General features: G+C 45.9%; 1 protein-coding gene across 1 annotated transcript in view; it reads right to left on the reverse strand.

The window, feature by feature from the left end:
* CDCP1 (CUB domain containing protein 1) overlaps window positions 1-16,183 on the reverse strand; it is a 132,048-nt gene that overhangs the window by 36,023 nt on the left and 79,842 nt on the right. Inside the window, exons 5-6 of the mRNA XM_063452104.1 lie at window positions 2,470-2,688; window positions 1,093-1,476 (exon numbers count right to left, since the gene is read on the reverse strand). Of these exons, the coding sequence (XP_063308174.1) occupies window positions 1,093-1,476; window positions 2,470-2,688 (603 nt within the window). The remainder of the gene's footprint in view (window positions 1-1,092; window positions 1,477-2,469; window positions 2,689-16,183) is intronic.

The raw sequence follows: 16,183 nt of genomic DNA on the forward strand, positions 1-16,183 counted from the left end.
CAGGCCATGCAGTCAAGCAGGAAGTTAATTCTTATTTGTATTGATTGGTCAAGAGAATGTGCGGGTGGAGCTTAATATGGGAGGAGTTATGTGCCTATATAAGGAGCCTGCACTATTGTCCGGGGCTCAGAACTTGCTGTATTTTGGTGACATTAGTCCCTCTGAGTCCCGATCGGTGAACCGAATAAAGAATCTCTTCCTTCCTGAAGAAACCTGTGTCCATCTCTCTGTGCTTGGCTTCCGTCAGTTTCTCCGGTATCAATTTGATAGATGTGCCAATATCATAGTTACCCCATCACACCATACATTTTGTTTTCACGCTTTGTTGGGCCTAATTACAGAACACTACAGACAGAAAACACTAAAACAGTCACACCTTGTAACTGGTGGAGGTGGTGCTGGAGAAAAACTCACAAGATGCATTTATAAGAACACATTACCCATGTCAATCTCTCTCTTCCATCTCTGAACCTAGTCTCTGTCTGCTCATTTTAAAAGATTTTAGCCTGCAATCCACGAAGCAGTTTTGTAACCCTTCTCTGAGCTCTCTTTAAAGTATCAATATCCTTCTGGAGATATGGTCTCCAATATTAGATCTCCACAACAATATAGAGTACGAGCAGGTAAGATGGCCTGACGCATCTTCTGAGAGCTCCAGCATTGCTGAGCTTAAAGAACCACTATAGTGCCCTGAGGGTGCCCTCACCCTCAGGGACCCCCTCCCGCCGGGCTGAAGTGGGAGGAAGGGGTTAAACTTACCTCTTTTTTCCAGCGCCGGACGGGGAGCTCGCCTCCTCCTCTCCTCCTCCTCCTCTCCGCCTCCTTGGCTGAATGCGCACGGTTATGTTGCTTAGAGTGCCTTTTCAGCTACAGATGTCCGCAGTGTGGTTAAAAAAGAAAACAAAAAAATAATGAATAAAAACTTTTCATTTTTGGTTAGCCCTTGAACTACAGGAAGCCTGCCACTTTGCCAGCTGCACAATAGAAGTGATGGAAAACAAACTAGTAAAACAATTGTTTTTAAATGACTTTTTAAAGTGACATTTCTCTGCCTTTTCAATATCATTTATACCTCATTTTAAGTGTACATACCTTTAACAGATGGTACAAAAGATAAATACAAGTCATGGTTCTTTAGGCTCAGATTTGTTTTCTTATATGTGTTCAGAATGATAGTAACATTGCCTTTCATTTGCATCTTTTCTACAGATCCATTGGGGCAAAAATTTCCAATTGTAAACTGGTTTCCATTGGTGAAGCTGGTGATATGATAGTAGAAATCTGAAGTAGCATTGCATGTTGTTCCTAGAAGAGGCTGCTGTAGTTTTATTCTTCTGGATCCTATTTCAGCACTGCTCTGTGGTGGTGGGAATATTTTCCAGGTAATAGTTTCCAAAGGTATGGGGAGATAGAGCAAAGACTGGGGTATTCCAAGAGATGTGTTGTTTATGGGGCAGGTTTTAAAATCCGAACATTCTAAGTAATAAAAGAAAAAAATACACAAAAATATATTTATATAATCATTACACATTAAAAATGTGTTCTTTATGTTGTGAGGTCTGAAAAACAAAATACCTTTAACTAAAAGAAGCAGTTTTGATGTATAGATCATGCCCTTGCAGCTTCCTTGGCTGTGACCCACAAAGCCTCCATGAAAAAGGGGAAAACAATTTTCAAATCAGTTCTTGCAGCGCAGTGTGTTTACTTTAGAAGTTCTTATAACCTACTCTACTATTTGATCTTTAATCACTCAGTAGGTAACTGCAGGTTGTAGCAGGCTCTGAACAGAATAGGAGAGAATACATTTTAAATTAAAAACAAACTGTGCACTAAAGGAAGCTTAAAAAATAAAAAAAACACTTTTTCAGGAAGTGTGTAGAGAGTCACAGCAAGGGGCTAGATCTGCATAAATAAAAGTGATTTAACTCTTAAATTGCAGAGAATTGGTCATGGAGACTGCAAAGACATGATCTATACACCAAAATCACTTCATTCATATCTGCATTAAACATTTGCAAGCAGTTCAATTTGTCTGTGTACAATGCTAATTTTCAAAGGGATTGAAGGAGCTCAGTAATACTTATTTATAAGAACATGATGGGACGGAATATCTCAGTGACATCTTGGATAGCACATTGGGAGGGGTAGGTGGTGACCAACAAGAAAAAGGTTAAAAAGAAAACCAAACCGTCTTGCTTAATAAAAACAAAAAATAAAATAAAAGTCATACAGATAATAAATAATAAAAAAAAAGAATAGTAACATCATCTTGAGTGTTGACTTAACCCCTTAAGGACCAAACTTCTGGAATAAAAGGGAAGCATGACATGTCACACATGTCATGTGTCCTTAAGGGGTTAAGCAGTCTTCCAAGTTGCTTAACTAGTATTTACCTGCGAACCAGAGACCATGATTTATTTACAGAACAAGACAAAAAAAAGTAATACACCACAAACTAAAACGCCTTACGTGTGATTTGCTCTGCGGTTACCCTAAAGGTGTCAAGTTTGTTGCATAGAAATGAAATTCTATGGTATTTTCCGCCCTCCAGAATTATCTCCTCTGAACATTGATTTTCTCCACGGCAAATAACACAGACAGGGGCAAAATAGCGAGCCTTTACAAGCAGTTTTGATATTCGCACATTCATAGTTGTTTCTTTCCTTAAATCAATAGGATAGGTATGATCTGGAGAAATGAATATTATAGATATTGTTAGCTGGCACGCTTATCAAAACATTCTACTTTATGTATCATATCCATAAAAACACTGAAAAAAAGTGGAGTGCTTTTTGTTGTTGTCACTCATCACTTTTGGCCAGATTTTGCGGTTATGGGCCCCTCACACCCAAGTAAATACATATTGAATTATACAATTTTCTCAGACAAGTACATTAAAGGGACACTATAGTCACCAGAACAACCACAGCTTATTGAAACATAGAAACATAAAATGTGACGGCAGATAACCATTCGGCCCATCTAGTCTGCCCAATTTCCGATATACTTTCATTAGTCCCTGGCCTTATCTTATAGTTAGGATAGCCTTATGCCTATCCCACGCATGCTTAAACTCCTTTACTGTGTTAACATCTACCACTTCAGCTGGAAGGCTATTCCATGCATCCACTACCCTCTCAGTAAAGTAATACTTCCTGATATTATTTTTAAACCTTTGTCCCTCTAATGTAAGACTACGTCCTCTTGTTGTGGTAGTTTTTCTTCTTTTAAATATAGTCTCCTCCTTTACGGTGTTGATTCCCTTTATGTATTTAAATGTTTCTGTCATATCCCCCCTGTCTCGTCTTTCCTCCAAGCTATACAGGTTAAGATCCTTTAACCTTTCCTGGTAAGTTTTATCCTGCAATCCATGAACCAGTTTAGTAGCCCTTCTCTGAACTCTCTCTAAGGTATCAATATTCTTCTGAAGATATTCTTCTCCAGTACTGTGTACAGTACTCCAAGTGAGTTCTCACCAGTGTTCTGTACAATGGCATTAGCACTTCTCTCTTTCTACTGCTAATACCTCTCCCTATACAACCAAGCATTCTGCTAGCATTTCCTGCTGCTCTATTACATTGTCTGCCTACCTTTAAGTCATCAGAAATAATCACCCCTAAATCCCTTTACACAGATGTTGAGGTTAGGGCTCTATCAAATATTCTGTACTCTTCCCTTGGGTTTTTACGTCCAAGATGCATTATCTTGCACTTATCCACATTAAATGTCAGTTGTCACAACTCTGACCATTTTTCTAGTTTACCTAAATCATTTGCCATTTGGCTTATCCCTCCTGGAACATCAACCCTGTTACATATCTTAGTATCATCAGCAAAAAGACATACCTTACCATCAAGACCTTCTGCAATATCACTAATAAAAATATTAAAGAGAATGGGTCCAAGTACAGATCCCTGAGGTACCCCACTGGTGACAAGCCCATGCTTTGAATATACTCCATTGACTACAACCCTCTGTTGCCTGTCACTCAGCCACTGCCTTACCCATTCAACAATATTGGAATCCAAACTCAAAGATTGCAGTTTATTGATAAGCCTTCTATGTGCAACAGTGTCAAAAGCCTTACTGAAGGGGGTGTGGCTTCGACACCGACCAAGATGGCCGCTTAATCTCGGAGCTCCGCTGCACCTCACCCCGACAAAGCGATCCTCTACCAGCTACAACGCACCGATGGGCCGCAGCCGCCGTACCGATACCCCACAGACCCCCAGGAACCCACACCCGAACTCACAGCAAGGACCGATGGACGGTTTCCTGCAACCGCCTCGCGGAGCTGCCGGAGGAGACGAGAGCCCAGGCCCGACCCCAGCCACGCGGTCACCTAATCTGCTGGTGAGTGGGGAATCCCCAGCCCTTGAACGCATCGGAGACGAACTCCGGAATATGGCAGCTGCCATGGCCACTAAGGCTGACTTGCTCACCCTCACCACCACGATCCAGGACGCCCTGCGAGCCGAGATGGCTGGGCTAAGGGCGGAAGTGGGAGTGCAGGCAAACCGCATACAGGCCTTAGAACAGTCTGCTGACTCTCAGGCCGCGCAGCACGCGGCTACAGACCTTGCGGTCTCCAGACAAGGGGACCTGATCCTCCACATGCGCAGGCACCTGGATGACCTTGACAATAGGGGCCGCAGACGCAATATCAGGATCAGGGGGATCCCAGAAGCTGAAGGGGCAGAGAACGCTCAGGTCGTGCTTGCAGAGCTCTTTGCCACCATACTGCGCGCTGAAGGCCCACAATCCTTCGAATTTGAGCATGCACACAGAGCACTGAGACCAAGAACGGTTGAAGAAGGCCCAAGGGAACTGATCTGTTGCCTCCAATCCTTTCCCGTTAAAGATATGATCATGAGAAAAGCCAGGACGCAACCCACATGGCTCTTTCACGGTACCCCTGTCTCTCTATACAATGATCTTTCCCCGCTCACATTAGAAGCCAGGAGAGCGCTACGGCCGGTAACGGCAAAGCTTCGTGACAACAACATCACCTACAGATGGGGTTTCCCTTTCTCCCTGATGGCACGCCACAACAATGCCTGGATATCGGCTAGATGGCCTGAAGAAATACCGCGGATCCTCGAAGAGCTCAACTTACCGCCCACCCCGGTCACAAACTGGATCCTGGGCCCACAGGGACAAGAACCCAGGCAGCAGAGAGCCCCCCGCAGACGTGGAGGTGGATCACCGGCGGGCCGGCCACCACAATGACGTCGACCAGGTCCCAGGGAACTGGCTGAGTGAGTACTGTTCTCTCCCGCTTGGGTTGGCCCCTTACGCTTTCAGGGTTAGGCCCACGCCTCCCAAATGACACTGAGTCCTCCGAAAATGCAGTCATCGCCACACGGATGACGGGGTTTCTGTTTGACTGTTTGGGAGGGAATGGGTGAGGGAGGGATCGAGGGACACCCCTTTGCAACACTCTCTATACTAACATAGCATCCCTTGAGCCCTGCACTTCTCCTCCTATCCCCGATTTAACTTTTAAGGAGCGCTCCCACAAGACTGCAAGGTTACCATGGAAAGATGGGGGGGATAGCCACAGGTTCTTCCTCACAGCTTGGGTTTTGGGAGGGGGGGCTGGGATACTGGTGGGGACCTTCCATTCCCAATTTTTTTGTCAATATTTGTGGCGAAACCAACCTCGCCACTGGGCCCTGGAAAAGCCTGTTTGCCCGCCTCTTGCCTTTGGACTATGGACCAGACTTTATGTGAATGTGTTAACCCAGATAGCTATGCCATGGAGCCCATTCGTGTAGTTAAAGACTTCGGCCCCATGGCAAGTGAACTGTGTGAGTAGGATCTGCGCGCTATTCGGTAGTTTTGTGCGCTCAGATCCCAGCTATCTGGGGATAGGTGAAATGTCTGTGTGTTATGTGTAAAAGGTGAATTTATGTATTTTAAAGTGTTTTACTGTCTTTGTGTCCCCATGTGCTCAATGGAGTCTGTCTCTGTGCTGGGAGGTAATTGGATTTCTTCTCCAGCACAGAGAAGCCCTGTAAAACCGGTCTGAGCTGGAAAGCTAGGGGTTTTAAAAGATACTTTACTAACTTTTGAACCCCTGGTCTGATTCATGCCATTTTTCAATATGTTGTTCTCCTGAATGGATTGATTGTGGATATGTAATTTTATGTGAATGTGATGTATGGTTTTGAAGTTATAAATATTGTGTAAAAAGTATATTTTAAACTGTATGAATAATGGGATTATGTGTCACACTAAGGGGAGGGGATGTGTGGGTTGCACCCGTGATACTATTGGTTATTTTATGCCTCCCCCTGGGTGTGGCCTGTATGTGTACTCTTGTAATAAAAGCCAGGCTGGATGTGCCAGTCCAGAGTTCCTGTTTTACCCTCAAAGTGAAGTGTCGTCTCATTATTGGGGGAAGGATTTATTGCATGTTGTTCCAGTTTGACTGCTAGGAGTGCAAACCTATTCATATGGTTCCTATTCAACTGTCTACAGCATTCAGAGGCTTGAGAGGATTCATATGCTTCTCTGATTCGGTGATTGTGGTGTCGGCTAGAGTGCTTGGAGGCCTCAGGAAGCGCTAGGAGGTACCCAGTCGGGGTGCCAGGCGATCCGTTACAATATTCATGCCAGCCTGACCCAGGCATAGGGATTCCCTTATCGTGAAACAACTGTTCACGCATCTGGACTATGGGGCCTTGGGTGGGGGGTCCTGGGATTAACTGCCGCAAGTTGAACTACGTCGAATGCAGTGGGTGGTAGGGAGATTCACATTTGCTATGTTTTGCCTTTTATACAGATCATACTGCTCCCTAATGCTACTTGGATATTTACTCATGTTTTTATTCCACACTTACATTCACGACATACCCAATCACCCGGGCCCTGGGACTATCATCATCCCCCCTGACCGCATTATTGGGCTTATGGCCCCCCCCCCCGACTCACTTATACCAACTCTGAATACAGGGGATATCCCATCTTATGACATACCCCGGACACCTGACAAGACCGACCCTCCCACATCCCTTGGGGATCATTACCACTGGCCATACAACCTCGCATCCCAGGGAGGGAGACACAGCTTCCACTGACGTGTCCACCACCCCCAAACTCCCTGGCACCAACCGGGCCTACATCACGTATCCTCCCTTACCCAGACGTGTTGGTAAACTGTCACCTAAAGAGGAGGGCGGGGGAGGAGGTCACACCGACGACACAATACACAGAGGGGAATATGGGCAGTACTGCTGTGGCTCCTTGGGGCTCGACCCGGGTGGGAAACGGAACAGGGAATTTCACAGCTTCATTCTCGCCGCTGGTTAATCACCATATTGTTGTTTGTTTGATTTTCTTGCCGAAAGTTCACATCTCAGGGGCCGCGGTTGCATCCCCATTACTGTTCTAATGTTTATACATGCTAACATTTGTGATGGATCACTCCAACTTATATATAAAGCAACACAATGTCTGGGGCTGAGGTGTGGAGACTCTCCCGACCGCTTACATACTTCCACACACTTGACTGGTGCCGAACCGCACACCTCATCCCACGCTCGTGCTTACCCTACACGGCAGCACCTGGAGGTCCCCTGCCACCTGGCCTGGTTGCCCGGGCAGGGCCCCCTGAGTCTGACCGTAGCACGAGTCACCTCCTTTACGGAGGTGGTTTTTCTGGGACACCTCTTGTCTCAGCTGTAACTCCCATTGACGCGGGCACTTACTCATCTCCTCTACTCTCCTCTGCTCGCCCAGGCTCCTATACGCATTCCAGACACTCCCTTGGGCCGTGCCCGCACACTTCTTCACCACACTAAGATCGGCGGTTATCCGCTATGTTTGGAAAGGGAAGTCGAGGCTCCGACATGATCTACTTTGCTTGCCACGGTGTCGCGGGGGACTAGCATTACCGGATTTTAAAAAATACCACCAGGCCACGGTCCTCCAACGCATCCTGGAATGGCATACGAACACGCACCAGAAACAGTGGGCAATTCTGACGAGATGGGCGGGAAGCACACTTGAACTTCGCTATATGGGCGGGGACCCCCCCGGTCGCTGACAAGGACGATCTGGACGGCATTGTAACACAAACGCTCATCAGTTGGAAATTCATGAGAAACCTACCGCATATTTCGCCCACACCCAGCCCTCTACTGCCCATCACCCACAACCCGGCGATAGGCGGGGGCTTCCCACCACGAGCGTGGCCATTCGCAGAGGGCCGCACCCACGTTCCCATCTCCACGGTTCTGCGTAATGGTGCCCTGAGATCCTTGGACTCCCTGCTAGGCGACTCGCCCCATACACCACTACTCACGCTACGCTATATGCAAGTAAAACACAACTATGACAACGAACGCAACAGGGAAAACCTACACAGAGACCTCACATGGTTCGAAAGGAGATGCGAGAGAGGTTCATCACTGAGACACAATATCTCCACCCTCTACCAACATCTGTTGACGGGACACTTGGCAGAGAATAATGTTTACCGCAGGCAATGGGAGACGTTATTAGGCACTTCCTTCACATCACAGCAATGGGACGCCGCACTACTCTGGCAGCATAAGAGCTCCATCAGCACTCAATACCAGGAGACAAATTATAAACTGCTAGCGCTATGGTACCGGACACCCGTACTGCTTCATAGGATCTTCCCAACCACGACCCCAATATGCTGGAGATGCCTTGAAGAAAGGGGCACACTCTTGCATATTTGGTGGGATTGTCGCCTCATAATACCTTACTGGGACATGATCAGAAACAAGATAGTAGACATCTTGGGGGAGACGACGGAATGGACGGCAGCGCTGTCCCTTTTGCATATCTCCACAATGTCACCTGCTGGGTACAAAAAGTTGATCCTGCGCCACCTACTCAATGCGGCCAAAGCATTGATCCCGCAATATTGGAAGAAGACTGAGACCCCCAAATTGGAGGAATGGATCCGTAGAGTAGAGGATATTCAGGGAGCTGATGCAATTCGGGCCTCGCTGCTTGGTAGGGGGGACAGACACTCGGAGCTCTGGCGGCCATGGTTCACATTTATTTCATATAACCGTTAAGGACACGAAAGGGAACACCTGGCCCAGCGGGACTTAACCACTCCTACCCTTCCTACACTTCCTAACCCACCTGCACCCAGACATGGGGGCGGATCTTCTATTCTACTGCTCTTTTCCAACTCTTCTTCTCTCTCTATCCACCTATTCTAGCTTTTTATCTGAGAACTTAACTACTACGTACACATCACTCGGACACACTAGCTGTAATTATACGCCATCACATCGGTAAAGACCAAACAATGTGAAAACGAACAGTGGGCACCTTATTTACCCCACACCACTACCTATGAGACCCTTTTTGACAGCCTAGGGACCCTCGCACACCAGACAAATGAGTGGCCGACATGGTCGATAGACCGACACCGGACTTTATGACCGTTATCACATATGCACACACGCATAGTCCGGTTATACCCGGTCTAACTTATGTCCCACTACGGCACCACTCCTTACTACGCCTCAGGTGAAACTCCACTGGTACCCCCTAGACATATTGTGTATTAAAAATTGACCTCTTGAGGTACGGGGAAAAACACTTAGAATAACCTCCCTCACAATCCGACCGAAAGGCAAACACCCCAGGTCCACATGGGGAGAAAGGGGGGGGGGGGGGGAAACGGTACCAAACAAGCCCACCCCAGGACTCACGATCGGGGAGATGTGGAGGCAAACACGAAGAGTCACTGAAACAAAGTATGGCGGTGTTACATGGCGGGTGCTCGGACTTCTCGGAGGAGATGTCTGACGACGCGGAGGAGGAGCACCCCACAGCGGAAAGTGAAACACCAAGGACTGGAGGCAGACTCAGAACCGATTACCACAGCGATCATGAAAACATTGCTAGCGGATCTGAAGAAAAGCTTCCACGACGATGTCACAGCGCTCCGTGCAGACCTCAAAGGCCTGACAGGCCGCATCACTAAACTGGAGGGCTCCTCACAATCACAGGCCCAAACCATCGCCACACTGCAACACAATATGCTAGACCTGAAACAGCACACCCAACAATGCGAACACCGCCTCGCTGAATTGGAGGATGCCAGGCGGAGCCCTAACATCAAAATTAGGGGAGTCCCTGAGGACATCCCAGGGACCGAACTGCCTAAACTAATGGGGCGCCTATTACTGACAATCTTGCCAAACAGACATACCACCACGACCACCCCAGAAGAGGTCTTCAGAGTCCCTAAACCGAAAGGCGCACCGCCCACAGCCACGAGGGACGTCATTGTCTCCCTCCACAGCGGCAGGGACAAAGCGGCGATCATGGCCTCCCTTCGCGGCAGAACCCCCTACCGCTTTGAGAGCATGGATCTCTCGTTTTACGCAGATCTGTCCAATGTCACCCTGGCCTGGCGCAGATCGCTCAAACCACTCACCTCAGTACTCCGCACCCACAGGATAGACTACCGCTGGCGCCCTTCCAGAGCACTGACGGTCCAATGAGGACCGAACATATATACCATCCGAGACATCCAGGACACTCCGGCCATGCTGAAATCCTTGGACCTGCCCCAGGACTCGTTACCCCCAGAAAGACCAGCAGGTAACAATAACAGCTCCCCAACCTGCACCCACTCCTGGAATCCAGAACGGATCACTCCATTCATCCCCCAGCACTCCACACCTGACGCATATGCCGCGGTCACAACCTAAGACCACAAGCCAATTACCTGCAGAATTATCCTGCTGCAAACCCTTTCATTTTCTGTTCGGGGGAAGAAGCTCCACGTAACTACCTGGCTTACTCTGGCTATACTATGCAAAAACCGTACCTGTCCCTGACTGTGACCACAGTAAGCCATTACTGAATTAATGACGGATGAGACACTGAAAAAAGAGTTTGGGCTTTACATTTGTGTTTTATTCTTAATGTTCTATTATTATTTTATCTTTCAATTAATGTTCAGATTTAAAAATGTCTGCATCGCACGACTAAAACCTTTGGTGGGCTGTTAGACCTTCGGTAAAAGTTAACCTTTTAGTTGATCCTGCCATGAGGCGATCAGTACCATGAACATTATCTAATAATCATCTGTGCCCCATGGAGAAGCTCTGCTATATTGGTGGAGTCAAGAGGATATTTGCTTCTTCTTTTGAGACACAACTGTAAATTGTTTAAATTTGATTTTTTTTCCTTCCTTCTTTTGCATTAACAGCAGCAACATGGATGTTTCAGAGTTGAACTTTACGGACTCTCATTTTTTCATTTTAACTCGATATGTAATTAATATGGGTAATCCCAAGCCTACATTCACCCTCACTTGTAATGTTATATATTCAGTGGTATATCACGTTATACATGCTATTACCCCGCTAGTTACATACACTATGATCCCTAACCAACCGTCCACTAATGAGGGCAGTAAATAAAAGAGCACGTACAAGCCTGTTTAAAACCATTTCACTAAAAAAGTACAGCCACGCTATTAGGCAAACGCAGCACACCCACACAATGCAAGGCTAACCAGCCTAAAGCTGTATGAATGTTTAATCTCTTGAAAACGCAATGCCAAACAACCACAACCTTAAACCCCACTCCTGCTGTTGTAGGCATGTATAGCCTAGCCCCCTACATACACGCGACCTCTGAAGCATAGACTGCTCCACAATGCTCTTGAAGGTTTTGTGCCCAGCTACTTAATGGCAAAGCAAAATTTTATGTTTAGTTACTCACGATTAGGATAGCCGGTATATATATTTAGCTTCTGTAGCGAAGCAGCCTCACATAGTCTCAGGACACAACAACCTCCACAAGTGCAGCGCAAGCAGCACACATATCATACACAAGCCTGTTACTTCTATGGCCGTAGCCCCACTACATGCCGCGCACAGCAATGGACTCTTTGGGGCACAGCATGAACCGTCCTCGCAGATACACTAGACTGAGCCCCCACCGAGTAGACATGCTACATATCCCATCCTCTAGCATAGAGTACACCAGACTGGTCCCGGGAGATGGGTGGATAATACAGCATGTTTCCTGACTAGCTAAACGACTCCACGCAATGCCACTCTACACCTATGCAGATATAGCTAATCTAGTAATGTTTAACGTTGACTTTGTTATCTCTTATTTTGTCTTACTTTGATCTAATAATCTCACTGTCTAGCCAAGCTTATTCTCATTACATAAAATGTGTAATCTCTTACGCCACTGCCTAACCTTAAAACACCGTTCAACAAGCTGTAGTGGCGTCTCTCAACAACTTGTGAACGGCTTACCATATTCCAACTGCAGTGTATTCTCGATTTATCTAAACCCATTTCAACTGGAATATTTGCACTAGCTAAGCTATTTACTGGATAAAAACACCTGTACACATGTCTGCTTCCCACAGGATCTTACTAACTACACACCCAGCTTACACCTAACCTATGTAATATAATGCTAGAATAACTGCCCACTTTAGTTGTGTTAGTGTTGTGAGCCTGAGTAACAATGATCTAGTCTGACCCGTGGAACTACTCTCCTGTTATTTCATAATTGAACATGTTTTATTTTATACGAGTTAAAATATAAAGAATTGTAAAGTTTACCATTTTTATGCATATCAGATACCTGTTCGTTTATAAGCAATGTCCTGATATATGCATCTTTTGATAACCACGATAAATAACCTTGTTACTGTTTAGATATAATTGCATCCTATATCTCTAGCTAGCGACTAACAAACATAAGAAAATCCTACTGTAATTAATTAAAAGTATTCATCATATTTTATAAAAATGTGCACTGACGTAATAGCCATGTTTCAAATGTGAAAAATGAAAAATGTGAACGAGAGCTGTTGTGGCTAAGTTTACAATGATGTTAACCATATGCACGCAAAAATAAAGAATTAAAAAAAAAAAAAGATTAGTTTGGCATGATCTCCCTGAAGTAAACCCATGTTGTCTCTGATCTTGAAATCCATGTGTTTTTAGATGTTCAACAATCCTATCCTTTAACATGGTTTCCATCACTTTCACCATTACTGAAGTAAGGCTTACTGGCCTATAGTTGCCCGACTCCTCCCTATTACCTTTCTTGTGAATGGGCACAACATTCGCTAACTTCCAATCTTCTGGGACTACTCCTGTTATCAATGATTGGTTAAATAAATCTGTTAATGGTTTTGCTAGTACACCACTAAGCTCTTTTAATAGCTTTAGGTGTATGCCATCAGGTCCCATTGACATATTTGTATTTACTTTTGACAGTTGAAATAGAACCTCTTCCTCTGTAAACTCACGTGTAATAAATGACTCATTTATCCTTTTTCTTAACTGAGGTCCCTTTCCTTCATTTTCATCTGTAAATACCGAACAAAAATATTCATTGAGGTAATCAGCTAGACCTTTATCCTCATCTACATCTACTTCCTTCTTTTGTTTTTAATCTAAATAATCCTTGTTTTACTTTTCTCTCATTTATGTATCTAAAAAAAAAAGTTTTGTCACCCTTTTTTACTGACTGTGCTATTTTCTCTTCTGTGTGTGATTTGGAAGCGCTTATAACTTGCTTAGCCTCTTTCTGCCTAATCTTATAGCTCATTCTGTCTTCCTCACTCTGTTTTTTTTTTTATAATTACTAAATGCTAACTTTTAGTTTTTTACTATTTGGGCCACATCTGCGGAGTACCACAGTGGTTTCTTGAATTTTTTGCTTTTACTGACAAGCCTAATGCAATTTTCTGTTGCCTTCAGTGGTGCAACTTTTAAATAATCCCATTTCTCTTGGACTCCATTTAAATTGCTCCAGTCTGATAATGACTCCTTTACACATATTCTAATTTTAGAAAAGTCTGTTTTTCTAAAGTCTAAAACTTTTGTTTTTGTGTGGTGTGACTCAGTCACTGTTCTTATATTAAACCACACTGACTGATGATCAGTGGATCCTATACTTTCACCTACAGTAATATCGGATACCAAATCTCCATTTGTTAAAGCGGCACTGTCATGCCGAACTTACCTTTCCTCAATCTCTTCCTCTTCTCCCCCTCTCGGGATCTGTTATTCTTTTCTTCCTGTCTTCTTTAGTTTTCTTTAAAATCATAAGACAAAGTAGGGACTCTGTCTTATGGAGGATTCCTCCGCTTGACCAGCTCTGACCAGCGGAGGAGCAAAGTGTGCTTCATTTCCGCTGGTCAGACCAATTTTCCCATGATCCCTAGCTTTCCTCCCAGTTCCCACAATGCTTCCTGTCAGTATTTGCTAACGTCCTGTCACTTAGACAGAACGCCGGCAAAACTGCCGAATTGCATCCTAACAGAATGAGCACTGTTTCTCCATTGGTGTTAGGATGCAATTCGGTACTTTGTTCGGATCGGAATTTCATTCAAATGAATGAAACTCCGATCCTATTCATTGCTGTGGCTGCATCTTGCAGCCGCTTAGTAGATAACTCCCTAATTCCCACGGTATCAGGGAGCTATCTACTAAAAGGCTGAAAGACCTAAATTGGTCTTTCAGCCAAATTTACTAACACTAAGTAAAAATGACTTGGTATTAGTAAATAATGGCTGCTCACTGTAAAAAATAAAATAAAATAAATATTGCCCCCCACCCCTAAACGACGGGTGGGGGCTGTAAAGTAAAATAAGGGAGGGAGACCTATTGTCCCCCCCCCCCGGCCCCCACCCCTGAGCGGTGGGTGGGGGCCATAAAGATAATGAGGGGGGGGGACCTACTGTCCTCCCCCCGGCCCCCACCCCTGGCCGGCGGGTGGGGGCCATGATAGTAGTAGGGAGGGGGGGCCTACTGTTCTCCCCCCTGGCCCCCACCCCTGGCCGGCGGGTGGGGGCCATAATGGTAATAAGAGGGGGGGGGACCTACTGTCCTCCCCCCCCGGCCCCCACCCCTGGGCGGCGGGTGGGGGCCATAATAGTAGTAGGGGGGGGGACCTACTGTCCTCCCCCCCGGCCCCCACCCCTGGCCGGCGGGTGGGGACCATAATGGTAATAAGAGGGGGGGGGACCTACTGTCCTCCCCCCCGGCCCCCACCCCTGGGCGGCGGGTGGGGGCCATCATAGTAATAAGGAGGGGGAAGGCCTACTGCCCCCCCCCGGCCCCCACCCCTGGGCGGCGGGTGGGGGCACTAAGTAAATTCCCCCCCCCCCATCAAGGTGACTAGGGGTGCCCAAGCCCCACCCAAATAAAAAATGCCCCTACCTACCCCCCTCACCCTAAAAAATAGTGAGGGGGGAATAAAATTGCTAACCTGTAAAGTAAAATTAAACTTACCATTCGACGTCTTCTTTTTTCTAAAATCTTCATTTTTCAGCCCCAAAAAAGGGCAAATAAAAAACCATCATAGCCGTCGAACTAAAAATAAAATAAAAAACCCGAGCGCAAAAAAAAAAACCCCGACGAAAAAGAAAAAACACGAGCGCACATAAAAATAATCCATCTTCACCCATGGAGGGCTCCGCGCAGACTGAGCTCCGCAGGGCGGGGCAAGGCTTATAAAGCCTTGCCCCGCCCTGCAATTAGCCTAAGAACACTCTAATTGGTGGGTTTAAGCCAATCAGAGTGCTCTTTGTCATTTTACAAGCGTGGGAAAGTTCTTTGGAATTTTCCCACGCTTGTAAAATGACACAGAGCACTGTGATTGGATGGCTTGAAATCCATCCAATCACAGTGCTCTGTGTCATTTTACAAGCGTGGGAAAGTTCTTTGGAATTTTCCCACGCTTGTAAAATGACACAGAGCACTGTGATTGGATGGATTTCAAGCCATCCAATCACAGTGCTCTGTGTCATTTTACAAGCGTGGGAAAGTTCTTTGGAATTTTCCCACGCTTGTAAAATGACACAGAGCACTGTGATTGGATGGCTTGAAATCCATCCAATCACAGTGCTCTGTGTCATTTTACAAGCGTGGGAAAGTTCTTTGGAATTTTCCCACGCTTGTAAAATGACACAGAGCACTGTGATTGGATGGATTTCAAGCCATCCAATCACAGTGCTCTGTGTCATTTTACAAGCGTGGGAAAATTCCAAAGAACTTTCCCACGCTTGTAAAATGACAAAGAGCACTCTGATTGGCTTAAACCCACCAATCAGAGTGTTCTTAGGCTAATTGCAGGGCGGGGCAAGGCTTTATAAGCCTTGCCCCGCCCTGCGGAGCTCAGTCTGCGCGGAGCC

The sequence above is a fragment of the Pelobates fuscus genome, chromosome 4 (assembly GCF_036172605.1).
Source record: "Pelobates fuscus isolate aPelFus1 chromosome 4, aPelFus1.pri, whole genome shotgun sequence".
Taxonomy (NCBI): Eukaryota; Metazoa; Chordata; class Amphibia; order Anura; family Pelobatidae; genus Pelobates; species Pelobates fuscus.